Source organism: Schistosoma haematobium, chromosome 2 (assembly GCF_000699445.3).
Source record: "Schistosoma haematobium chromosome 2, whole genome shotgun sequence".
In the NCBI taxonomy this organism is placed as follows: Eukaryota; Metazoa; Platyhelminthes; class Trematoda; order Strigeidida; family Schistosomatidae; genus Schistosoma; species Schistosoma haematobium.
The window spans coordinates 18,047,836-18,075,686 of record NC_067197.1 but is presented as its reverse complement, the minus strand read 5'-3'; the positions used below and the strand labels follow the sequence as shown (position 1 = coordinate 18,075,686).

General features: G+C 38.1%; 1 protein-coding gene across 3 annotated transcripts; it reads right to left on the bottom strand.

Annotated features, from left to right (window-relative positions):
* Positions 1 to 99: 99 nt before the first annotated feature.
* Positions 100 to 27,649, bottom strand: SLC2A2_1 (Solute carrier 2, facilitated glucose transporter member 2). 3 transcript variants are annotated; one of them, XM_051214497.1, is made up of 12 exons: positions 27,337 to 27,649; positions 25,306 to 25,684; positions 24,056 to 24,183; positions 23,858 to 24,015; positions 23,700 to 23,824; positions 23,497 to 23,667; positions 23,357 to 23,464; positions 23,128 to 23,315; positions 14,476 to 14,770; positions 12,112 to 12,239; positions 6,748 to 6,943; positions 100 to 1,056 (listed from the first exon to the last, which is right to left on the bottom strand). In XM_051214497.1, the coding sequence occupies exons 3-12, from the start codon at positions 24,161 to 24,163 to the stop codon at positions 1,046 to 1,048; spliced, it is 1,488 nt and encodes a 495-aa protein (XP_051067682.1). In that variant the 5' UTR covers positions 24,164 to 24,183; positions 25,306 to 25,684; positions 27,337 to 27,649; the 3' UTR covers positions 100 to 1,045. The 3 variants fall into 3 exon arrangements, with proteins under 3 accessions (XP_051067682.1, XP_051067683.1, XP_051067681.1); XM_051214499.1 differs by lacking the exon at positions 27,337 to 27,649 and having other exon boundaries at positions 23,357 to 23,824; positions 25,306 to 25,475; XM_051214498.1 differs by lacking the exons at positions 100 to 1,056; positions 6,748 to 6,943; positions 12,112 to 12,239; positions 14,476 to 14,770; positions 25,306 to 25,684 and having other exon boundaries at positions 21,260 to 23,315; positions 23,497 to 23,824.
* Positions 27,650 to 27,851: the final 202 nt, after the last annotated feature.

Here is a 27,851-nt window from a genome sequence, read left to right as displayed (position 1 = left end):
CATTCGAACTTTTTGAACTTCATTTTAGAACTAGTCCTTAAAGAGTAAAATATTACAATCTGGATAAACTATTAGTGAAAATTAATATAATTCAAAAATGGTTTATCATTATGGATTGATATTATCTAGTGAAAATACTCAAAAACTATTTGACATTGAACAGTGACTACTGGTTTCAGTATAAACAGTTAAATAATAATGTGCTCTCTTTTCTGTAATATATATATATATATATATATATATATATATATATATATATATATATATATATATATATATGAAAGCTCAATATTCACAACTTTGAATTCTAAAACAATACAACAGACTTTTGATGACAGAAAAAGTATGTTTTATTTCAGTGAAAATAAGAGAATACAAAACGAGCGCCCGAAAAAACAAACACAGTTATCAGCTATGATTTAGTAATTCACAGAAAGAAAAAAATTAGAAATATTATTGATATGCTTGTTGTATGTTTAATATCGGAACAAAAGAAAATAAAAAAATAAGTAATGTTTTAATATATCATTAAAATTTAATATTATCTTATACATGAAAAGAAAATCCAAGGGTAAATGAAAAATTTTTTTAGGCATTAGAGAAATGGAACACAAAAACACCAAGAAAACTATAAAGATTCAAAGAAGAAAGTCAATGAATACAAATGAGATAGACATAATGTAATAGTTTTAAATAATAAGATAAACCTTAAATAGAAAATAACAACTAGATAGATAACGATAAGATATTAGAATGAATCAATGAACTTAGACAAAAATTCAAAAGAGAATAGTCACACATACTGACATAATGTATGCAGAAAATAGAACTGTGTTAGAACATTTGGCAATCTTGTATATGTATATACAGGAGAGGCATAATATCCAAAAAAATAATGGTATATAAAATATATAGTGGTAATAGTACACGATATGAATAAGGATTAATTTATATATATATATATATATATATATATATATATATATATATAATATTCTTGTCAAAGTGAATTGTGAACTAAATCATCAGTGCCACCGTTACCAAACTAAGCTTGTGCTGAAAAAAAATACATAAAAAAGCACAAGAATTGCACGAATCAATAAGTATTTTACTGAAAAACTATGAGATCTTAATCAATAACAACAGAGTAGTGACATTTAAATCCAATAATTACACACTTCAATTAATCATTATTTTTTGAAGACTCTGATAAAAAAAGTAATACGACTGTACACGATAACCAAATACAATCCTCATGTAGTCAGAGCTTTTGATTACATGATTTGTATGAGAGCTAGCTGAGTAAAAAATACTATGTAATTGTCCTAAACTGAAGCAGAATGAAGAACACAGAGTAGGAACTTGTGAATCAATGGTTGAAAATCACAAAAAGAAATGATTGAGATTTAAATGAATGGACAGATTAATGATAACAATAACACCCACAAGACATATTTGTACATTAAGCTAAAAATTATACAAGGTGTAGAATAAACAAACTTAGATATTTAGTTATCCCACTGGTAAATAAACCTCATTGGGAATACGAAACAGATAACTTGAAATATAAATAATTGTTCAACTAAAATCAGTTAGTGATGTTAACTGTCACACTGAACAATCTCCACAAATTCCCTACATAGTAATAATAATCAGGTGCTCACTGGTGACTAATTTTGTTAGGTAATTCTCATAGTTTTAGTGAGAAATTTATTTATTTATTTGAACACATAAATATTGGTACAAGAGGGCACCAAATATATATGCGCCACACAAAACAATGAGAATTCGAAGATAAAAAAAGAAGGTAAGGAGCGTAAAAAATGAACAATAACAACTACAGATTAGTGTAAGGTAGTGCAATAGTGATAAAAATAATAATAGTAATAATGGGGGAAACGGAAAGGTACAATCAGAAGAAATCTTTCAGTTAAGGAAGAAACAACCATTTTCATGAAGAAAAAAAAGGTTACAGCAGGATCGCCACTGGCTTCTATTCTGAGCCATATCTGATAACGTCTCTAGCCACTGTGTTGCACCATCTCCCGGACCCCAACCTGGGAGTAGTGAAGGACCAACACAAGCCAGGCCTTTACAGCTTTCTTTTATACCAAGACACCACGTCATACATTGACCACTTCTCCGCTTTATCCAACCAGTCCCAGCGTCGACAACTAATGCACGATGTGGAGTTCTCTGGAACGACATTCGTAGAACATGTCCAAGCCACCGAGGTCGGTGTTTCAAGATGGTGACACCAATTGCATTATCGTCTCTGCGCCCGAACACACGATGCTAAACCTCTGCATTACTAACATGGTGTTGCCACTGGATGTCAGCAATCCTTCGGAGACAGCAATGATCGAACACAGAGAGTCGTCTAACGTCCTCAACTCGGAGAGGCCAGGTTTCACAAGCATAGAGCAAAACTGCTCTCACCGACGCGTTGTAGATCCGACCTTTTACAGCCAGACTAACATCACGAAGGCGCCAAAGATGGCCCAGATTGGCATAAGCCACTCTGGCTTTCGCTATACGTGCATTGATCTCATCACTCACACCATCACCAGCACTTATGCAGCTACCCAGATACACGAACTTTTCGTCTACTTCTATATGCTCATCATCCAGGGTGAGTACAGGATTAGAATCCTGCCAGTCTTGTAGAAGTACTTTGCACTTCGAAGGTGCAAAGCACATACAATACCTACGGACACTGATTGTCAACTGATTAAGTGCGGATTGCATGCCTTGGGCACTATCGCACAGTAAGACAATATCATCCGCATACTCAAGGTCGAAAAGTCTTTCTCCAGGCGACGGATCCACACCACCATTACTTACATTCATCAGAGCTGTTTCCAGAATGTCATCGATGGCAAAGTTGAAGAGGAATGGTGAGATTGGGCAACCCTGCCTAACCCCACTGCTCGAATGGAACAATGGAGAAAGGTGGTTGTACGCCCTCACTCTAACCGAGGTGTTTGCATATAAAAACTTTAGGATGTTAATAAACTTCTCAGGCACACCCTTCTTCAATAGACAATCCCAGAGAACATTCCTTTCCAACGAATGGAAGGCAGCCCTGATGTCAAGAAACACTACGATTGTTGGCCTTTGATAAGTATGGCGGTGTTCTAACATTTGGCGGAGGGTGAATATATGATCAATACATCCTCCACCAGAACGAAACCCAGCCTGCTCCTCGCGAGTCAATCTTTCTCGGGTTTTGAACAACCTACGAAGTATAACGGAAGCCAATAGTTGTTACAGGAACGACGTGAACCCTTTTTAAAGATAAGGACAACTATCGATTCATTCAATGACGTTGGTAAACTCTCTAGTTCTCAGACCTTTGTAAACAACACAGTCAGTTCCTCAGCCAGAAAGTCACCACCATCTTTAAAAAGGGCCGGAGGTAATTCACCTGGGCCCGGTGATTTGTAACGCTTCAAGAGTTGGAGTTCCTTGAGGACTTCCGCCTCATTTGGTGGATCAGCCGTCACCAGCCATGGAGGCAGGACAGTCCAACCGATGTTGCCGGAGTAGCAGGCCAGTTGAACTGCCCTTCGAAGAATTCCGCTCATCGTCCAAGACGTCGACAGACGTTAGTGATTGGCATCCCATCATCCTCACAAATTGTTTCGCTCACACCAGACTTCTTGCTGCCAGTGGCTCGGATGAGTTGGAAGAGCTTCCGGTAATTACCAGATGCAGCTGCTGCTTCCAACTCATTAGCACCCTTCGACCACCAGGCTTCTCGGTCCTTACGCAAGCTTTGCCCAATTTCATTACGTAGCATCCTTCGTTTGTGGTCAAACTCACGGTCATCCGGAGTAGACCGATGGGCTAGCTTGGTTCGATACTTACTAGCAACAGAAGTTGCAACCAGCTTGCTAACATCAATCCTTTGGTGGCGGTCACTTCATTGTCCACTGAAAAGTAAGGTAAGATTGGCGCAGACCAAGGCATGGTCAGAGTCCAGATAGGTACTCCAAAAGGAGCGACAGTCTTGTACACAACCACGCCAGCGGTAGCTGATCGTGATGTGATCAATCTGAGTCCAGGCTTGGGATGCAGAGGGAGGATGCCAGGTGGCATATCGGCGATGACTGTGCCGGAAGTTAGTGCTAGCCAGAAACAGGTTGTGGTCTGTGCACAGTTGCAGTAGACGGTCCCCGTTATCTGACCTGTGACCAACGAGTCCCCATCGGCCACCTAAACGACTCTCTTCTGTGCCTAGACGCCCGACCTGAGCATTCAAGTCTCCGGCTAGTACTGTAATATCTTTCGAACGCACTTTCTGGAGAAGAACAGTTAACTGGTGGCAGAATTCATCCTTGATTGCATCCGGGCTGCAATCTGTCATGGCATAGGCGGAGATGACGAAAAGACATCATTTCTCACTTTGATGGAACTTTCTAATCTAACAGCACATAACTGACTGTTATTGGGGATCCAATCGATTAGTGCTGCCTCAACTCTAGCGCCTAGTTAGACACCAATGCCAGCAAAACCAGACAAAGATGCCACAGGGTCCCCGGATAAACGCACGTAAAACAAGCTTTTTGAAGTGACAGATGGAGAGCGAATTTGTAGTACTTCGCTAGAGTCTTGAATACGGGTCTCGGATAGACAACAAACATCGATATTAAGACTTTCTAAAGATATAGCCAGCCCTATCTGTTGTCTGACCTGCATAAGTGTGCGAAAATTGAAGGCAGCTAGTTTGGATGGTTCACGTGATTTCAGAAAAACTGCTTCAGTATTCGTATTTGGTGGTAGAGTACAATTTTTAACCAGGCAGTGACTCAAAAACGTTTAGATAGAATCGAGTTTCCGCCATAGGCGAGCTGCTGTATAAGTCGAAAAATAAAGATACACAGAGTGGGAATAAAAAAGAGTGAATAAATGACGTAAATAATAATAATAATAATAATAATAATAATAATAATAATAATAATAATAATGTGAATCGTTTGATTGTTAATTGAAGCAAGACAAGTATTTTCCATAAATATCGACATTTCATCATATTTATGTGTGGGCTGTGATACTGCTCGGGTGCCCGGACCGAAGCAGGTGGTTTTCTTAGGGGACCACACTCCGAGCCTTTGACCTAAAGGTCTGACCCACAAGGCACTGAGTAGGACTTCCATGGTAGTGACTGTATACACATGGCCATATGAGAGCATTTCGAGAGGGAGAGCGGAATCTCCTCCCCTCGGCCGTACCGGAGATTTTGAGGGCACCCTGACCAGAGGAGGTCAACTATGTTGAGTGTGAGACAGTTACTGATCAATGACAATCGAAGATGGTTCTGCGATATAGTGAATCGAATGAATCAAACTACTGGATCAGTCAGTCAGTCACTGGTCTGAAGGATAAGATCTTGTGTTCAGTGTTTGGGGGGATAGTGGAAGCCCACTCCCGAGGATTTACATACACGGACGAAACAACTGCCAAGTGCTTCTTGGTTTTACGTAGTTAATTAAGATCAGTTCGTAATATTAACCATGAAATTTAAGTGTTTCTACAATAATAAATCGTCGAGCTATAAAGTAATATTTGGACAAAAAATAACCCATGACCGTTACTTGTGTTATCATAATACATTTTTAAGACAGAAAAAACATTTCAGATTGTTGACTACATCAGGAAAAGAAATGTTGGTTTGTTTGAGATTTGACTGTCCAAATCATGAAAAAAGGTAAACTTTAAAGTGCTTTGACCATTGACCATGGAATACGCGTAATAATCTGATACGATAAGCAATCAACAGGTGAGGACATATGAAAGAAACAAAGTTCATAGTTTTTTTGAATATCGGTGCAATTCGATGCGCAAAGGTAATACATTTTATATGCATAATAACGATAACATGGTCTTTTGGAGAGATTTTAAAATATTTAACCTCAGTAAGTAGGAACAATGAGATTTGCATGAAAATTGGATTAGATCTCTAGTAGGCTCGATGCATAATTAATGTAAGTCAAACGAAAGATATTTAAAGCATCAGATGAAATAAGACCAGAATATTAAGTTTTACATTATTTAGGATACATCATCTCTAAAGAATAACTATCAGTTATATTAGAACATAAACACGCGAATAAATTGATCATATACGGTTGCTCTATCTCTGAGAACATATTTTTCAAAAGCATAACAGAATAAAAGTATCTTGGATAAACGTACTTAGAAAAATTAATAAACACACTAAATTATGGATATCAATGAGAATTTCTAGAACAATGTGGCTTAGTTCGCATAAATGTGTACTGCAGAAGTAACAATGTGAATTTTGCCGGAAAGCGAAGATTGTTGGATGAAACTAATCTTCATTGATATAGTGTGATTCATAAGTAGAATGAAACATTAGAATGCTCTTAAAATACTCAAATCACTTATATTTACGAAAACTCCAATTGCTCTGATATATATGGGCAAGTATTGACACTGAGATGGTGGGGATTTGTAACTCAGGTGGATGATTTTGATGGAGTTTTGTTCTCTGAGCTGGATGGTTTGGTCGTGGAGCTTTCATTGTTCTTCTGAACGACATTATCGGCACAAACTTAAATGTCGTCACTGATTGTGACATTAGAAAATGTGGGTCTGAATACTATGGGGAGTACAAGTTTCCCTAATATTGCGAATATTGTTTATTAACATGTGCTAAATAGTACAAAAACAAGACTCAAGCCTTTCTGACAACTGATGACAATTATGCTTAAATAGACTTACTTGTATCATCTATTATATCTGCAAATGTTGGATTTTCATGTACTTCTGTCCCACGGAAACCATAAAGACGCATAAAGTAAGCTTCGATGGAAGCTGGCGTTTTCCCTTTCGTTTCAGGTAGATACAATCCGACAAATATTAATACAGCCAACAATACACATATAAACGGTATAAAAGCATAAATACTAATATAGATCTGTGAAGAAAAAAGGAAAACACAAGAAATTAAATAGATAAGATCAAAACATTGAAAAAGCTACTCATTTTTTATTTCACAAATAGAAGACCGGACATCTTAAAATATAATTGAATACATAATTCCATTTTCAAATAAATTAGCAAATAGAAATATTCAAATAAACAACGTAGGACCTAGAGCACATGTGGGTTAGTCCAGATTACCACTGTTTGTATCAGCATTATGAGTGTTTAGTATATAAAATCTCCAATCTATCATAACACAAGTTCAACAGATTGTCGCTGAAGGTGATGATTTACTGACATTTTATCTATTTTTTATGTGCTACAGAACAAGTAAGTGGACAATTTTGAGTAATACTAAGCATTAAGTACTAGGGATAAAAGGTGGTAAACCATTTAGCAAAGGTGTCAACCTTCATTGACTGAAGTTGTTGGAAATATAACTAATCAACATCTGCCGATGTATTATATATAGTGACCTTCATAAAAACAGATTAAAAAATGAACAAGTCAAATCAAGATATGACATTAATTTACTAAGTCATAAAATGTTGACATGATCCCTGTGAAGAGAGATAAGGTATTTTTAGTTTGGAGTCGATCATACTACTACAATCTATGGTTGTGACTTAAATGGATTAACTCTTGATCATCTTTTAAATATTGAATACTGATTTATTTATTGATCTGTTCAAGATGATAACATATAGTGGGTTACCATCTCCACTATGACTCAACATACTTCACCGGCCATCGATAAGAGCGATACAAAGTTACTACTTAAAATAAGCGATCATTTAGAGATGACCGTGGAATACAGAGTTGCTAAATATCCTTATTTTGAACAGACTAATATTTTCAAACCTAGTACAAAATTACTGGGAACGATACGTTGTAAATTCAATTATTTCTGATCAATCTAGCATCTTGGTCATCCTAAAGGTTGCCTAGATTGATATAAGCTATGGTTATTTGCTATACAAAAATAGATCACTCTATATTGCCAACATTCAACATAACTATCTAGACGCACATACTACTCGAACATTGCGTGTACCTTAATTTTTAATTATTAGTGTTTAACATATTTGATTGTTATATGTATTCATAACATCATGCTATCATTATGCTTATGAATAAAGTTAGGTAAATAACGTCTGGTAGTAAGTAATAATAATATTGTTTGATCTGTCAACAGCTATATTAGTCCTAACACTTATATGTTTCATGGTTTTAAATCATGAACTAATATTTGCTAGACGACTAGTGAAAACCAGGAAGCACTAGACAGATGGTTTGTCCTAGAATGGGACTCCTCGAAAGTGTGCACCCACAACCTCACCACAAGGAATTAAACTCAGCTTCTGTCTTGCATCTAACGCTTAACCTTCAGAACACAGATACAACATCCAATGCTTTACATATCTAGCTTCAAACAATTGGCCATTATCTTGATAACTGTCTCACACCCGTCATGGTTGAACTCCACTGGTTAGGGTTTCCCACTAGAACTCCAGGAGTTGTATCTTAAAGCTACTTACCAGTAAGCATATGATTATTATCAACATAGGGTCATGCATAAGCACCGTTGAGTCCCATACTAGAACGAAACAGTTGTTTAGTGTTTTTTGGTAGTTTAGCTAAGATTAGTTCATGATCTAAAAAAATAAGAAAATTCTGTAATCTGCACAAAACTTTAAAGTGATTTATTTACTTGTCTAAACGAAAAATCATTACCTTGTATTAACAGATGATAATTAGTGTTTGTGAGTAAATAATGAAATTTACAGTGTTAGCTACCTTTACTCTTATTATGTGTGTGTTCTTTGTTGTTTTAAGATATAAAAAAGTATGTACAGATACTTTGAACTATAAGACAGTTGATCAATATTATTAATTAAAACAAAACACCAGAAATATGCTGAAAAAATGTTAAATTAACTATTGAATTCCGATCACATTTTCCTCGTCATTGTTGTTTACAGGATTCTTTCTTTATAACTTAATTAGGAATAAAGGTTATTCCGTTAAATAACAATGTAATCTTATCGGATGGGTTTTGTGGATATTATAGTAATTTCAATGGTTAAGATCATGAGTCAGTTGAAGCTTAGTTGCGTAAGTGTTATGTTGGAAGGCAATAATAATAATAATAATAATAATAATAATAATAATAATAATATAATAATAATAATAATAATAATAATAGTATTTGCAAGGTCTGACAGTGGTACCTAATGTAAAGAGTATCACTTGAATATGTGCATTTATTAATTAGACATTTTATTTGATAACTAGAACCAGAAAGCTAAATATACCACACAAACATTAATCAATTCAGTTGTTACCTAAATTTCATATGGCAATAATCGAGCGAGTGCTGAAAACTAAGTCCAAGACAGTTATTTAAACTGGTTTGGTGCTTTCAACTCACTGCAACCATCTATAATAAGCATAAAGTAAATTGAAATATAGAGGTAACCTCGTTAGGTTTGTAACAACGAAACATTATTCCGTGATCGCTGTCATCTAACTAGTTAGAATTTATCTTAGCTTTCTTTAATATAGTGACTACTTATCAAAACTTCTTAATCAACTGGCTCTACGGGTAAATAGAAAAATGAGACTCAATATGTATATGAGATGTTAAGCGCATCTATTGTAGAAACTAAAAGCTGTACTAGGTCATCCAAACTTTCTTAAGTGGGAAACAAAGTTTTGAATCTGTGATCTGAAATGTTTCCAGAGAAATAAACCAATCCTTGGGAATAGCAAACTTTATTAAAACTTGACTGATGAATTTGAATGCTGTTAATTTCACGAAAATCGAAATCCCTCTATAAGTAGACCATACAGTGTAAGGACATGTGAACTATTTTCACAACGAACAATAGTACAGAAGTTAGCCCAGTTAGCCATCAAATATTCAGAGAAAACTTATGATTTTAAAGTACGCAAAAAAACTACAAAATAATCAGTTGTTACATAGACTCCAGTAAGTAACATCGACTGAACTTTACTATTAATTGCAAAATTGTTACAACCGGACTATATGAAATAATCGAACGCAATAGCATGATAGATAAAGTTCTAGCGTTTAGCAAAATCTGATTGAGCGATAGTTTATCAGTCTAGATCAATGGAACGACATGAATTTTCTCGTTGAAAAGATATATTTGAATTCTAATCATAACAGTAACACTGTGAAAGACGATAACTAAAACTAGTTCGTTGTTTGAATAAGAATTATGTTACAACTGAAGTTTGGATAAGGATTACAACATTGAAAACATCAAAAGTATTTTGATAAACTCAAACAGCAATGCAAGCACATTTGGAAAGGGTTTTTCTCCTTCTAAATGCAAAATGATTCTTCAGAATTGGTCATTGTTAGCATTTAAACTAATGATTGGAAGTGAAATAGCTTATTGTCGGTCATTCCACCTATCTTGGGAGTCTCATCAGTCCTAATGGGTTGGTGTCTGGAGAAATCTTGTCACGAATTCAGAAATCCCCGTTTGCTTTTGACAACTGGAGTCAATTGTGGGATAGGCAGTGTCCATATGCTAACCAAAAGATGAGTACACTTCCCAGCAGTTGGCCGTATCCTACTTTATGGCTATAAAACATGGTTTATGGAAGTAGCAGATACGTGTGTCAAAGCATACATTAAAATGATCGAACCCAGATAGATGGTTCACAAATTAACTGTATGCTAAGCATATCGTTCAACCATGTTAATAATGCTGGCTGTAGAATTTTTGAACCATATATTTGTATTTGATAACTTTTATGTATGATTATTTTCCAGACTGTTGGGCGGAATGTTTGGGTTATTTCGACTTCAACTGCTGAGGTTTTTACAATTATAGTTTCCGTTTTTAAATCCTTCCATTGACTTAATGCCCAAATATTATGCAACTATTAGTTCGAATTTCGACGAAAGTTCTTACAAACCACATTGATATATATATTCGAACTAAAAGTTGCATAATATTTGGACATTGAGCTAATGGAAGACTTTAAAAAACGCAAACTATAATTGTAAAAACCTATATATAAACATACTTGTCGACATATTTTTCAACAGGGTATGCAATGTGTTCTCACCTCAAATTTTGTAGCTGAGCTCCAAAATGGAGGAATGGTAGGCTAGGCAGATACAGACGCAGCACATGCTAGTTCAAGGCCAAATAATAGTTGAGAGACGTTGATGGATCAACATTGCTGGCTGGGCTTTGGCTACATTATCTGAGTGACACATGTATACATATACACAACCCTATACTGATAATTATGATGTGCTTACTAGTGACTAACTTCGAGAGGTAATTCTCAGAGTTCTAGTGAGAAGCCGCAACCAGTGAAGTTCAACCGTTTTGGTTGTGAGGAAGTAACTCATCGAGAACAATGGAAGATGGTCACGCAATATAATGGATTGACTGAATTTAGACATTAATACCGGTGAGTGTCAGCTCAGTGGTCGAAAGGTTAAGCGTTCGCGCGAAACCAAAGGTCCTGAGTTTGAGTCCCGCGTGTGGAATTATGGATGTATACTGCTAAGGAGTCCTATACAAGGACGAATAAGCTGTCCGGTGCATCCAGATTTCCAATAGTGATCTAACATCGATCGGTTTATGATCTCAGTGAAACTCAATAATCCACACAACCCTATACTGATATATCATCAAGTTTGCGTGCATTTTCACTTGGATTCCCAATACAACTTCTGATTCATTCTTAGTCTGTTCACTCAACTACCAAGTTAGGCTTCCGTATGGAGAGAGTGCATAACAGTATCGGGATCGGACGACCGTTAGACAACATTTCTGTCATGTATTTTGAAAAAGACTTATAATGCTACAAGTTTCCGGATAACTTTCTTTACATGCCCAGTGTGGTTATGAAATCACAACTGTTTATCTGATAATTCTTATTTCAAACCCTATCCTATTTGTACATCCATAATGTAGGATTTCATCTGATGTGGTACATTACATTACTCTACACTTATATAATACTAATCTTATGCTTTAAACAAACAAACAATAAAATCGAAATAATTAAGAAAATCTACAACTGATAAACATAGAAAAAGATTACATATACAAAGCGTTATCATTACTCATAAATAACAACAGAAATTAGACTGATTCAACTTACAACCAACTGTGGGAATATTAATGCTACAATAGCATTGCATAACCAGTTGGTTGCTGCAGCGATAGAGACAGCAGCATCACGATTTTCTTGCGTAAACAATTCAGAAACCAAAAACCATGGAATAGAACCTAAAATAGTTTTTTTCAAAAGAATCTTTTAAGAAATTCAAAAGGAATGGTGGTTTTTAAAGTCAACTTTATCTGAAATATTGTACTGTTTCTAAACCGTATCAATTGCTAAGGGGTAATAGTTTAAACATAAAATCAAATGTATGAAACTAAGTTTCATAACTAGTACAATTTTCTAATAGTAAAGACATGTTTACTTACTTACGCCCGTTACCCTTCGTGGAGGAGCATAGGTTGCCCACCAGGGGGACACATGTAAAACTTATTAATATGTGTCCTCCTACATCTAGTTCGAATTTGAGTCAATAATGAAAACCAACTTTACCGATAAGTGTAAACAACAAGATTCTCAACAACATTGCTTCTTTATTCTGTCAACTGGGAACATACAGAAAGCTGGAAATTTTACATTTTGTAATGACTTTCCAATGTCGGTGTTAATTTTTCATAGAGAATAATAATTTGTTAAATACTTGCAAAAATAAAATGATCGAGTCTGGAGTGTTATAGTCTCTCGTTATTAGTTGATACATTTTCTCTTTCAGTCTCCTTAGGAGTATAGATAGTTCTATGATACTAGTATTTATAAAGTATTGATTCTCTATGCAAACTTTCAGTACAACGACAATCTGTTTTGAACAATATTCATTTCCCTTCTCCTCATCTCTCATTTTTACCAACACATACTCATACATTTAATTCAATATCTGTATATTCATTTAGAGATAACAATGTAAGCCTACTACTAAATGTGTATTTTAATCTCCTGAAACTGAGCCATTCAATGCACAACGAGACTCTCAACGTCTATGCTGTAGAGTGGATGAGAAAGAATTATTGAGGGGTTTATCAATATTATGGATGAATTCTGTGTTTATGATGTACTTAAACAAGACTAGAGTTTGGTCGTTCAACTGATCTTAAATGCAAAGTAATTTGGTTCTGTGTAAGCAGTATTCCTCTTTTTACAGATTGAGCACTCAGTTTTTATTGAGACAGCATCATTTTTCATGCTGAAAGGGATCCTTTCAACCGAATCGCAGTTGTGATTTTCTGGGACGCAGAAAGATAGTGATGAAAATTCATCCTGTTTTTAAGTATAATTTGATGTACTTATTGGCTACTCTGTTTTATGTAAATGGATTCAAAAACTTAGTTTCAGCTACTACTCCCGGAAGATCGATGCTGAAAGTAATCTGAGTGTGAAAAAAGCTACCATCTCTACGAAACAACTTCATGTACTCTTAAGCTTACGAATATTCAGTTAAAGGGACTTTTAGCTGAATTATACCGATCCAAGCATATCTAATTGATTCCAGATGATCGCCGGCTGTAGTCATGAAAACTGGAAAATACCACAATGTACGAAGACTACAGGTTTAGACAATAATTGCTTCTGATGCTATCACAAGGGAAGGAAATGAAGAGTTAAATGACATCAATATCTGTTTAGAGACTTTCTAGAGGAAATTTAGTGGTCACCTAAAAGTTAAGAGAATATTTTAATAATAAACTGTAACACTAGATGAAAAACAATGCAGCAGTTTGAAAAATAAAGTTTGAATCCTGATAGCATTTTTATCAGATATTTTACAGTTATCTAATTTGTTATCAAATTTCGAAAAATTAATACTGTGTAAAAGATGGGGCAAAATGATGCAGTTATTTGTTCTGAGATGCCTGAACATTATTCGATGTAATATTGAGAAGTAGTTCAATCCGCGAACTGACTGTTATTATCAACTACTTTTACTTATAACAAATACTAGTCTATCAAGAACTAAAAAAGCATGATATTGGCTACTAATTGGCGAAGAATAACTGAAAATACTGTAGTCCTTTTAAGTGTCGGTCGCCACTCGAACATTTCAGTGATAACATATTAAGATGTGGTGCTGAGTGACGGAGGTTTGAACTCCCTAGGAGGCATCAGTACCCTCAAGATTACAGTTACGCCTTGCTGACGAGTGCCAACTAACGCAAAAACTAGGTTATAGTTTCCTACCGATTGCCTCAACTCACTTAAAATGCATTTGCTTTACTAGTAACTGATGAATAAAATAAAGAAAAATTATGCAAATACGCAAAATGTACACTCAATTTCAACATAGATACTATCAACGTTAAATAATACAATAATTGAAAAGTTGCTTCTTCAACAGTAGTATACACAGTAATACTGTCACCATACATGGGAAAACTATGCAGAAATCAAAATACTTGCTTACTGACTTACCTAAACTCACTGAAAATCCAAATAGAAACGTATACGTCAATACAATAGATAGAATTGTGAGTTTATTGATTTCAGTCACTCGTTTAATAATCAAAGTTAAAGTGAATAGTAAGAGGCTAAAAAGGCAAGCTGATATTCCAAACATTAATAAAGGACGTCTGCCTTTCCGATCGATAATAAATATGGATGCCAATGAACCAATTAGAATAGTAACTCCAGTACCAAGATTCGCATAGCTTGCAACTTGTTTTGTTAACCCATTCGATATGAATAAACTTACGAAGTAGTAAAGAATCTGAAGTAAAAAATAACAACATTTCAGCAGTACCGTGAATAAAACATACATGATATAACTCGATGAAAAGAAAAAAGCCAAGAGGATAGATGGAAATTCATTATACGACAAAAATAGATCGGAAACTGCATCCCAATACATTAATTTTTATGGGTTTTACTTACACTGACTAATAATTAGATTTCGAATAAGTTTAACTGAATAGCATTTATCCATCGATTAATAAAAGAATACAATTTATAGATTACCGTAAGTTCGAAGTTCTAAAACTAACATGTATAGTTGACTGAGTTATATGTCTGGACCTTAGTGACAGGAAGAAAAAGACATCATTTTTATTAAACGATTAGTCAAATAAATGTATGGAATGAGTATTTTATAAGTGATAAACTATAAAATCTATTCACTCATTTCTTCGTTGAACAGAAATATTCAGGGATAACAGTTGGTATAATTTGAAATTCGATCAGTTAAAACAACGTAGGACCTGGTACAAAGGTTCATTAGCCTAAGCTGCTATACCATTTCAGCAGACCGAGATGAGAATAACAATGAATCCAAATAATAAACATGTTTAAAACTGTGAAAACGATCAAGGAGAACATGTTCGGGAAATAAATAAAATTGAGGAATAAAAAGTATGATATAATATTGAAACTCAAGATCTAGAAAAAGACAAATAATTAGTGTACCTGTAGCACCGAAAACGAGTTTCAGCCATTTATCTCATGAGGATTTCAGCTTGAGAGTCTGAATCTCCTTGCATGACCTAGTCCAACAGTTAAAGCCTTCATGTACTAACCTGACGTTTCGGTTTGGCTACCCTCAGCTCTCTTTCAACATACTTAAAGATTAGACAACTAGCAGATTTTTACTGACTGAAAGCAGTTGGATTTGTTTTCAACTAAAGATTAAGAATTTAAACTATACCACTATGCTATAAAACACCAATTATCATTATTATTTAAGTACATAAACATTAATATAAGGTGGAACCAAAATATATATACACCAACAATAAAAATGAGGTTGTGAAGAGAATGAGAAAGGAAAGTGAGTACAATAAAAAACAACAACAATGAATAGAAAATAGTTTATGAGAGCGAGATAATAATAATAACGGGGGAAGCTTTTCAGTTAACAAAAATACAATCAGAAAGGATTCTTTCAGTTAAAGTTACTCTCACTGTTATGAGGAAAGTAAAAGAAAGTTACAGAAGGATCTCTATTAGCTTCTATTCTGAACCATGTCTGATAACGTCTGAAACCAAGGTGATGTATAATCTCTAGGACCCCAACCACGGAGTAATGAAGAGTTAACAGAAGCCAGTCATGTACAGCTCTCTTGCATACTACGGCACCATGTCATGCATTGACCATCTCTCCGCTTTTTCCAACCAGTCCCAGCGTCGGCAAATAATGCACGATGTGGAATTCGCTGGGAGGACATTCGTAGTACATGTCCAAGCCACCAAAGTCGGTGTTCTAAAATGGTGACACCAATTGAATTACCGTTACTATGCCCTAACACACATTGCCAAACCTCTGCACTTAGTGTTGTCACTGAATGTCGGCAATCCGTCGGAAACAAAGATGATCAAACACAGAGAGTTGCTTAACATACTCAACTTTCGGAGAGGTCAGGTTTCAGAAGCATAGAGTGAAACTGCTCTTATCGACGAATTATAGATCCGACCTTTTACGGCCAGACTAACAACATGAAGGCGCAAGAGATGGCCCAGAATGGCATAAGCCGCTCTGGTTTTGATTAAACATGAATTGATCTCATCACTCATGTCACCACCAGCACTTACACAGCTACCCAAATACACAAATCTCTCGACTACTTTTATCTGCGCAGTACCAAGAGTGAGTGAAGATTCAGGGTCCTGCCAGTCTTGTAAAAGTACTTTGCACTTGGAAGGTGTAAAGCACAGCCATACCTACGGATACTGATTGTCAACTGATTAAGTACAGATTGCTTGGCTTGGGTATTATAGCACAGTAAGACAATATCATCCGCATAATTCATACCGAAAAGTCTTTCTTCGGGTAAAAGATCTACACCACCATTACCTACATCTATCAGAACTGTTTTCAGAACGTCATCAATGGTAAAATAGGGGAGGAAAGGTGAGACTGAGCAACCCTGCCTAATTCCATTAGCTGAATGAAACAATAGAGAGAGGTGGCTGTATGCTCTCACTCTACCTGAAGTGTTTGTACACAAGGCCTTTACGATGTTCATAAACTTCTCAGACACACCCTTCAACGGAAGATCCCAGAAAACAGTCCTGTTCAGCAAATCGAGGGTGACCCTGACGTCAAGAAACATATTGATTGTTGGTATGCAATAAGCATGGAGGGGTTCTAACATTTGACGGAGGTTGAGGATATGACGAATAAATCCCCGATTAGAACGAAAACCAGCCTCCTCCTCGCGAGTCAATCGGTTCCAGGTTTTGAGCAATCTGCAAAACATGACTGAAGCCAATAATTCAGATGCAACCGGAGACAGAGTTATTCCTTGATAGTTGTTGCATAGGTAACGTGAACCTTTTTTTAAGGATACGGACAACTATCGGCTCATTCAACGATGTTGGAACACTATCTAACCACCAGACGTCTGTAAACAACTAAGCCATTTCCTTAACCAGGTCGCCACCATCTTTAAGAAGGACCGAAGATAAGTCATCTGGGTCTGGTGATTTGTGGCGCTCCAAGAGTTGATATTCCACGCGTACTTCTGCCTCGTCAGGTGGATCAGTCGTCAAAGACCAGGAAGAGCAGGACAGTTTGATCGATGTCACCGGAGCAGCAGACAAGTTGAAATGCTCCTCGAAAAACTCTGCCCATCGTCCAAGACGTCGGTAGACGTGATTGATTGACATCTCATGAGCTTAACACATTGTTTAACTCATACAAGACTTCTTGCTGCCAGTGATTCGAGTGAGTTGAAAGAGTGAACAATATGGTTTCAGGGTGAGATGAAGAGGGAGGACGCTAAGCAGCACATCGGCAGTGATTGTTAGCCAGAAACGGGTTGTAGTCTGCGCAAAGTTGCAATAGACGGTCATCGTTATCTGGCCTGTGACCAACAAGTTCGCATTAGCCACCTGAACGACACTCCCTTGTACATAGACCCTTGACCTGCGCATTCAAGCATCCAGATGGAATACGCAAAATGGAAAAAATAGGAATAGACAAGTGACGCAGTGCAAAATAAAAATAAACAAACAGTTTTGAGCATGATTTGCGAGAATGAGCTTTAAAGCATGAGTAGTTTTTCTAGTTGCCATTCTGAATGCATACGTGATAATTATATGAAACTTTACCGCTACTAGATTGCAGATCACGTGAACTTTTTAAAGTTTTATTATACAACCTACAAATCAATGTATTGGTAAGGCTTACAACTCAATCTCTGAGAAATGAATGACTAAACTGCCGGGACGCAAATTCGATAACTCTCGACTACCTTAAGCTTCCAAGACTATTATTCGTATATGTATCAGCATACGGTACCTCGTTTTGTTTATTCTTAAGCGCTGAGAATAAGTAAGGCACATTAGAAGACTAAATATATATTGCGGTGGGAATGTGTCCACGTTACCAATATTTCTGCCCGACTGTTGTTGCTACCTTGACGTGGTGGTCGGGCTTGCTTATCGTGATGAAGCAACCGAGCTATACTGGCTAGAACAACCGTTCCTCAAGGTCCTACCATGTCAGACAGGTCGGTTGAAGAGCGGCAAGACTAAAAGCAACAAACACAAGGTTCGAAGGCGAAGTCGTACTGCTGACTGTACAGAGGTATGACAGCAGTGAGGTGTTTCTTTTAGACAACCAGCATGACAGCGATGCTGCCTTCTCACAAGGAGGGGTGGGGTTAGAAAAGGTCGACCCTAAAAATGCACACCTCGCCTTATCCCACAGATATCCGTCTCCGGTGGTAAGGTCTTAAGAAGTACGGAGCTAACACAAAAATTAACCATTAAATGGTCGTGTGTGACCGACCTCAAGCAGTTGTCCCTTGGGCCCTGCGGTCACGCTCCCACGTCACTAAGACCACCTCCAATTTCCTTTTCAGGTACCTCCAGAAGAACCCTTCCATGGTGCGGGCAACCGGGAAGTGATAACCGCCCTCATACCTCTAACAGCACTCAAGACCACTGTATTCATAATCAACCTCCCTCTTAAATTCTTATTGTCCTCCCTACATCGACTTTCACCTCTAAACTTCCTTTTTCGGCTTCCCCCTCAAGTGTTACCATGGCCAACGATTCTAGTGCTCAAAACACTGTCCCACGTCTACTGAAACCTCGCTCAAAACTACACATTGGAGCCTTTAATGTACGCACCCTATGTCAAATCGGTCAGCAGGCTTCCTTGGCTAAAACCCTAGAATCTCGTACCATTGATGTATGCTGTGTCTCCGAAACACGCATACAGGATTCCAGTGTGGTCATTCACTTGACCTCACCTCGGCAAAACGGAGAGCCAACGAGATACACCCTACGTGTATCTGGTGAGCCTATGGCCGGTTCTCGTGGACTGGCAGGTGTAGGCATAGCACTAAGCATGAGGGCGGAACAATCACTGCTAGAGTGGATCCCCGTCAACAGTCATCTACGTGCTGTTCGGCTAAACGGCTCCGTAAGAACTTGGAAGGATAAGGACACACGTCGTTGCCTTTTTGTCGTTTCTGTCTACGCTCCTACCGACTGCAGCCCAGATGAAGTGAAAGATGAATTTTACAGAAAGCTATCTGAACTTCTTCAGAAAGCTAAACGTTCAGACATAGTACTCGTAGAAGGTGACTTTAATGCCCAGATAGGTAGTTTAAACCAAATAGAAAGGCATTTAGGTGGGTATTTTAGTATTCCGGCACAACGAACAGATAATGGTGATCGTCTGCTGCAACTGTGCCTAGACAATCGTTTATTTTTAGCAAACACAAATTTTAAGCATACGGAGAGACATCGTCTAACATGGCGACCCCCTACACCAAACCAACGATGGACTCAAATTGACCATATTGCCATCAGTCATCGTTGGAGAGGGTCGGTAGAAGATCGTCGCTCATTCTGGAGTACCAGCTTGGACTCCGACCACGCCATAATACGGGCACGCATCTGCTTGCGCCTCACTGGACGCAAAAAAGTCACACTAAAAAGACCCATTAGAACTGAATTGAGTAGCGAGAAAACCAAAAGTCTGTTCCAGGAACAACTGAGGTCACCCTTCAGTAGTTCTGAAAACGAGGTTGACCCAGATGTTGCTTGGAAAGATATACAAGCAGCTGTGGAAACAGCAGTGGCATCTATTAGTGATTTTAACCACAGGGTTATAAAACACCAATGGATTTCTTCCAAGTCTATTTCACTGATGGATTCTCGTAAACTCATCTCATCAGGCTCTGAACACGATGAAGAGCGAAAACAAATCAGATCTAGGTTAGGCAAAAGTCTAAGGAACGACCATGAGCAGAGGTGGGCAACGAAAGCAAAAGATATGAAGAAGGCGGCGGCTATAGGGAATACAAGATAGCTCTACAGACTAATAAAAGAAACTGGAATTAATAAGTCAAGTGTAAGTCAGACTATTTCGGAAAAAGACGACACTCTCATCTGATCCCAGTCCAGACGTTTAGAACAATGGGCGGAACATTTTAGAGAACAGTTCAGCTGGCCTTCAGCTACTTTACAACTACTCTCTATTCTCACACAGTGTGAATGGAACATTGAAGTAGGTCCCCCAGCTCTAGCAGAAGTTCAAAAGGCTATAGTTAATCTGAAACGAGGAAGGGCAGCTGGTCCAATTTTAGCTAAGATCTGGGAGTTAAACGTAATCCCATCTGACTGATCACAATCACTTATCGTCCCAATATATAAGAGACGGTTAAAATCATCCTGTGACAACCATAGAGGAATTAGTTTAACTAATATAGTATCTAAAATACTAGCCTCGATAATTATCAGACGCCTAACTGAGACTCGTGAACTGCAAACACGAGAGAATCAAGCTGGCTTCAGACCTGGTCGTGGCTGCATCGACCATATATTCACAATTCGTCAGGTTCTAGAACATAGGCATACTTATCGGCGTCCGACAATGGTGGTCTTTCTTGACTTAAAAGCAGCATTTGACTCGGTAGACCGCGAGATTCTGTGGCAATGTCTGTCATCGAAAGGCGTACCTCAGAAGTACATAAACCTTGTGAAGGCTCTTTACTCGAACACTACCAGTCGAGTCAGAGCTTATGGCGAACTGTCATCTGCTTTTGCAACCTCAAGTGGTGTCTGGCAAGGCTGTCCATTTTCTCCATTTTTGTTTAACTTTATCATAGACCTATTGATGGAAATAACAGTCTCGTCGACTGAAGTCTCGGGCATTGATCTCCTTCCAGGAGGTCCAATTATCGACTTAGAATACGCAGATGACGTAATTCTGTTTGATGAAGACGCTGATAAAATGTAGAGTCTTTTGGTAGCACTCAGCAACAATGCCAGAAAGTTTGGAATGCGCTTCTCTCCCTCTAAATGCAAGCTGCTGCTTCAGGACTGGTCTGCGTAGTAGTCGGACGCGTTGACAACTTCACTTATCTTGGAAGTTTGATCAGTCCTAATGGGTTGGTGTCTGACGAAATCTCAGCACGGATTCGAAAAGCTCGCTTGACTTTTGCCAACTTACGTCACCTTTGGCGAAGGCGAGATATCCGTCTATCAATAAAAGGACGAGTATACTGCGCGGCAGTCCGTTCTCTTTTACTTTACGGTAGCGAAACATGGCCTTTAAGAGTAGAAGACACTCGTAAGCTACTAGTATATGACCACAGATGCCTTAGAAATATTGCTGGCGTCTGCTGCGATCACCGGGTAAGTAATAGTAAGGTTCGACGCAGGGTATTAGGTAATGATGGTAAATCAGTTGATGAGGTTGTTAATCTTCATCGACTGAGATGGTTGGGCCACGTGTTACGTACGCCTGAACACCGATTACCACGTCGTGCAATGCTAACGGGTGTTAGAGATGGTTGGAAGAGAATTAGGGGCGGCCAAACCAAAACGTGGCATCAGTGCTTGAAGACACTAACCTCTAATCTGAGCCTTGTTGGTAGATGCAGACTACTTGGTTGGGGTCCGCGTGACTTTCGTAACCGATGGTTGGAGACTCTTGGTGACATGGCTCAGAATCGATCACAATGGCGTCGGTGTATGCACTCTCTGTCTTCCCTCAAAGAACTCGATGACCCGAACAACCAATAAAGGAGAAATAAGGGGAAAATGCGTTAGAAAATAAAGAGGAAACGCGCCAAAATATCTGCTTCATGTCATTCTTTCTACGAACTAATTCTTTCTTCCTGTACTATGATCCTGATTGCAATCTTTCTTTTATATATTACCACCTCTGAATTAACTACTTTTATGAATCCAGTGTCCATCTTGTGATAATGAGGTATGGCAACTTGGACCGATGCATATATGTGCCTGGTCCTACGTTGTAGCTGACTGACTGACTGACCAATATTTCTAAGCTTGAAATTTTGCAGGTTCGAAGTTTTAGCTAGGTAATTTAGTAGCTTGACTCTCAATTACTGAGCAATGAATTTCATGAGCTTCGACCTAACTACATAGTAATTTAAGAGGTACAAGTGACAGAAAAGTGTAAGAATTTCAAAAATTTCGAACATTCATATTATAAAGTGAAGTATAAAGGAACAACTTAGTGAGGACGAAAAAATTAACGAATAGACGAAATCGAGATAGTGAAAAATTGGAGATAATCGTAGGCTAAATAAAAGGTTAGAAAACTCAGTTTACACACACAACCATGGCTGGAATTAGAAAATTATAGAAACAAAGTTGAAAACAACTTAAAAACCACATTAGTGTGATAAACACATATATTCACACTTTAAAATCAAGATTTGATTAACCAGTGCTGTGAAGGAAGAATCCCCAAACTTTGAGAGATCACCTACCTTTTCTGAAAACACAAAGACATTCTAGCACAAAGCACCTAATGCTTAAGGCAAATAATCTGCTTTTGACTTGTGAACGCTACCACTTAGACGGAGTTAAGTTAATTATACACTTGTTTTTTAACTTGATTAGCTACAAATAAATGAATGGAAACTGAATCGGAGATCCTTTGACTAAAATAACGGTCCTAGGTACCTTTCATAATTGCACAGAAGTGAAAGAGGTTTGTAAAATAAAAAACCTATCAAAAAGCAACAACGGATAATCTTTGAATTATTTTCTTGTTATAAAGCTAGTGGACATGACAACAAATAATTCAGGAAATAAAAGGGTTGTTAGGAAAAGTGACACCTGGAATTCAAAGTTACTTACTCCATTTATACCGGAAAACTGTTGGCCAATATGTAGTACCAAAGCTACAATCAGTCCCCATCGCAAGTATGGAATACGTAGTAGGTCGAAAAAATTTGATTTGTGTGTAGATGACTGTTGTGTCTCCATTTTTAGTAGTTCTAATTCAGCATGTACATCGCAATCTTGCCCTCGAAGGTAAACCAATGCTAAACATGTAAAGTGAATGATAAAATATATAGTACATTACCATTTTCTGACCTTCGACGATCACCTTTAATAATATATAAGTAAGTAGGACTTTCAGGACAAGTGGACAGAAGTAAAATATGTATGACACTGGAAACGGTACATAAAGCTTTCAAAATATGAGCATTTTTATTATCATACCAAGTAGATATGGCCATAATTCAGTTGTCCCCATCACTTCAGGCAGACCAAGCACTTGTGACAACAATATAGCGAAAACAAGCACAAACTGATTGAAAGTTCCCGCAGCTCCACGGAAATTGACAGGAGCTATTTCTGACAAAAACATAGGCCCAACGACTGTATGAGCGCCTTTTGAAATATTTCATAAATGATAGAATTACCACAAGCTATCCCAATTGTAAATCTCCCAACAATAATCATTTCGAAAGATTGTGCCATTTTCGAAAACATCATCAGGAGTGACCCAATTACAGTTGGGATAGAAAGCAGAAATAGTGATTTTTTCCTGACAGTAAACTGTAGAATAAAAACAACTTACCGGCCCAACTTGTTAGCCAAAACACCACCAATCAAGCCTCCAAAAAATCCCCCAAGGAGGAAGGACGTAACACAGAGTGACCATATCAAGTCGATGCAACGTTCATCACATGTGACTGACCTAGCAACCAGAGTAGTATTTATGAAGCTTTTGATCAGCTAAATAAAGTTCTCTGTTTATTATTAAACGGTAACTTACGTCAGCAGGTGCATTTATCACTCCACTGTGATATCCAAAAGGAAACGCACTCCCCAATGTTATGATACAATATGGCAAAAAGAACTTCAGTCGTCTCATTGATTGCATTTTATTCAAAATGCATAAAGCTGAAAAACGATTCACAAAACGGTGAAAAGTTGTAGGTAAATATGATCCAATTAGAGGTAAAACGATAAAGCGTAAATTTCGTATGGGACTGGGAATGCTGTAGACGTAAGTGAACGTCATCTGATGGTTACACATTTTGGTGTAATATTATGGTTATTAAGAAAAGGTGAAACAGGTCCGCGTCCATTTCTCACTAAAGGACTGCAGAACAAATGACACATATGATGTTTGTTCTTACAAATCCTAAAGCAAGCAATAGTTTGTTGATGATTTGATCAAAACGGTGTAACTGGGGAAACTTAGAAGTAGGGTCATCAACAACATAATTTGATGGCAAATTGTTCAAAACCACAATTGCCCTAGCTTAATCTCAACACATTAGAGATTTACTGGATCTGACTTATGAGGCTCTCCGTCTCTTGGATCTAATGTTCACACATGGTGACGATGTCAGTCAAGTAACTTTACCCCCACCTCTAGGAAGGGGTGACCATGCGGTCATCTTATTCTTCTCACTAGTTCGAGACAACTCAAAGGACATAATAAACGAATAGAAAAGCCAAGAACGAATAAAATACCAGTGGCATACAGGTTTTCACACCGAGTCATCAATTCTTGGGATCTGTTACCCGAAGTAGTGGTGTCTGCATCTCCAAATGACTCATCTAAGAGACACAGAAGCATACTAGAAAAGGAATAACATAGGCCATAGGCCTTCTGTCTTTACTACACAAATCTGAATGTTTATTTCAAAGAACTCGATGACCCGAACAACCAATAAAGGAGAAATAAGGGGAAAAATGCGTTAGAAAATAAAGAGGAAACGCGCCAAAATGTCTGCTTTTTTGCCTTTCCGGGGGAAATAACACGGAGTTTCCTATCTATGTTGCTGAATTATCTACTTTTCGCCTACATGTGTGCCGAATTGTCTACTTCCCGCCTAAATATACGCCCTCAGGAGGGCTAGAGTATGCAATTACGGCCGAAACAACTAGATTCAGCATTTAAAAACAGATAGTTATGCTATTAGCAACATTTCTTTTTTCAGATATACAGCAGTATACGTTTGTATATCATGTAGTATATCAATAGCATTAAACGGTTTGATAAATGAAACATACCACATCACAACGCAAACATGGGGACTATGAACAATGTGATTGGTCGAGGTAATGCTTCAGTGGTATCATCCAATGTTGTAGGTTACCGATCCCTTCAAGATCAACCTGTCAAACTGGTCGATAACCATTGTAACACATGTAATCAGCAGTCAGTGAAAGGCGGGAAGACCTAAAACCACAACACACACAATGTTAACCGAGCACTTCACACCAGAGAGAGAACACGGAATGGGAACTACCAGTCGTTTATTTGAAAATTCGCGGGTTATGTACAGAAGGGAGATCTAGTTTACAGAACAGTCTTATGAGTCATCCTGTAGGTTCAGTGCACGCAGAGCTTGCTCTTCTTCTTCTTCTAAAGCATTTATTCTTGGTTGCCCTGTAATAGGAAGAACAACAGAATCTAATAACAACACCATACATGATGATTTAAACCCCGTTACATTGCCCCCTCCCTAATGAAGCACTGTCCTCGGTGCCTGGTCTTGGGCATGGGTATGCTGTTCCTCCTTCTGATGGTACTTCATAAAATCTAGTGGCCGGCGAACTGAGCATCGAAGGGCATTGTCATTCGATCCGGTTTTATTTGGTTGTAGTGTACCGTTATCAGGTCGTCCTTAGGTCGTTGTATGTTACGCAATACAAACGTAATGGGGGATCGGATGAGGACAATTTCGAAAGGACCTTGCCAGGGCTGGTGGAATTTACTGCAACTCCCTAACGCGTAGCCAGACGCGATCTCCGACTGTATACATCGGTCCTCGCACCTGACGATCATAAATGTCTTTTTGGTGTCCGCCTGTTGACACTCGCTGGTTCATAAAAATTTTCGTCCTATGTGTTAAACGATGCAAAGGTGTTGCTAGTGATGTGAAGTCGCGAACAAAGCGTCTGTAATAAGAAGCTAGCACAAGGAAGCTACGAACGTCTTCGGGTGATTTTGGTTGCGGCCAATTAAAAATCGCACGTGTCTTTTCTTTATCTGTGCCTACCCCATCTGCAGTGATACGATGTCCCAGGAAGATTACTTCTTTCTGCAGCAGGCGACATTTGGACGGTTTTACTTTTAAATTGTGTTGTTTAAGGCGCTGAACTGCTTTCAGATTAGTATTGTGTTGTTCGGGTGTGCTACCATACACAATAATGTTGTCAATATATGCCAAGCATTTGTGGGGTAATATGTCTTGTTAAACTATTTGCATTAGTCTTTGGAAAGTAGCTAGAGCACTTGTTAAATCAAAAGGCACCACTTGAAATTCACATAGGGCACTGTCATCGACGTGTGCTGGTTTGAGACGATCAATGCTGACGATCTTGACGCGGCCATGTCGATCGACCTTGAAGGTCTTTTCGTGGCGAGAAATCACGCGAAAAGGTCCTTCGTAAGACTGTTGCAGAGGTTTGCGTACTGTATTTACTCGTATGAACAGGTATACAACTCTCGAGGGAGAGCGACCTGTCGACGTTGTATTCGAGTGTTCGCGAACACTGCCTCCGGTGTGCGCATAAATTCAGACAGTCAACGGACGTAGTCTGATTCACTGAAATCGTTACTGCTCCGTGTTGTGAAAAATTCCCCAGGCAGACGCAATGTCGTGCCGTATACAAGTTCAATGGCGGAACACTGAATATCTGCCTTTAAGCTCGTTCTGATACCTAAGATGACGGGCGGTAAGGTTTCGTACCAACTGTTGTTTTCGTGTGCCTGAAGAGCACTTTTAAGTTGGCGACTAAACCGTTCAACTAAACCATTTGATGCTGGGTGATAAGCGCTAGTGAGTATGCGTTCCGTACCAAGCAGCCGGGTCAGTGAGAATAGATATTTGGGGAATTTCTCGAATAAAGCGTGGAACATATCGTCATGCGGATGAAAGATACATAAGATTCAGTACGCGTACATCGGAGTCTATTATATTAATACTATTCTTATCGTTATCCGTTATCTCAAGCTGTTACCAGAATATTATATATTGAAAAAAATATCAATATGACAATGTACAACAGACGTGGATAGATAAGTAATAGACTCACCGCAATCGGCTTCTTTGGAAGATTTGACCAGAGGTTGAGACTTATTCTTAGATTTGGTTCACCAGTTGTAGTGTGGTGTCGAGTCGCGGTTGACTATGATCAGCACTACAGGATGACTACGTACCAGTTAACCGATAATATCCCCGTAAGTCGAATATCAGAAGGCAGTTGATGGCTGTAGTCGAGTTGTATTTGTTGGCGACCTCGTGGTATCGAAAGAATACCGAGATCGTGCCAGGTCACAAGTGCGGTTGCTGAGCTTAACCGAATTCACGCAAGGTCATAAAGGGGAAACATGCACATTTTGGTACAGTTAAACAAACAAGTACGGTAAAACAATCCCTGGTATAATTAGTTATAATAATAATTTTTCATTACACCAATTGCGTTCTCTTGGTGAGAGTATTTTACTACAGAACTATGATATTGTAGGGCCAGTGAAATGTCACTGAGCCCTAGCCAAATCACCCGGCAGTTGGATCACTGAATGTCGAACAGATCATCGCTCCCTGCCA

What these genes read in the sequence shown, in the direction of transcription:
- SLC2A2_1 (XM_051214497.1), bottom strand. Translation starts at nt 24,163, where the DNA reads ATGCAATCAATGAGACGACTGAAGTTCTTTTTGCCATATTGTATCATA. An exon ending in TTGGCTAACAAGTTGGGCCG is followed by an intron (nt 23,825 to 23,857) that starts GTAAGTTGTTTT and finishes GTTTACTGTCAG; the next exon opens with GAAAAAATCACTATTTCTGC. An exon ending in TAATATTCCCACAGTTGGTT is followed by an intron (nt 6,944 to 12,111) that starts GTAAGTTGAATC and finishes TTTTCTTCACAG; the next exon opens with ATCTATATTAGTATTTATGC.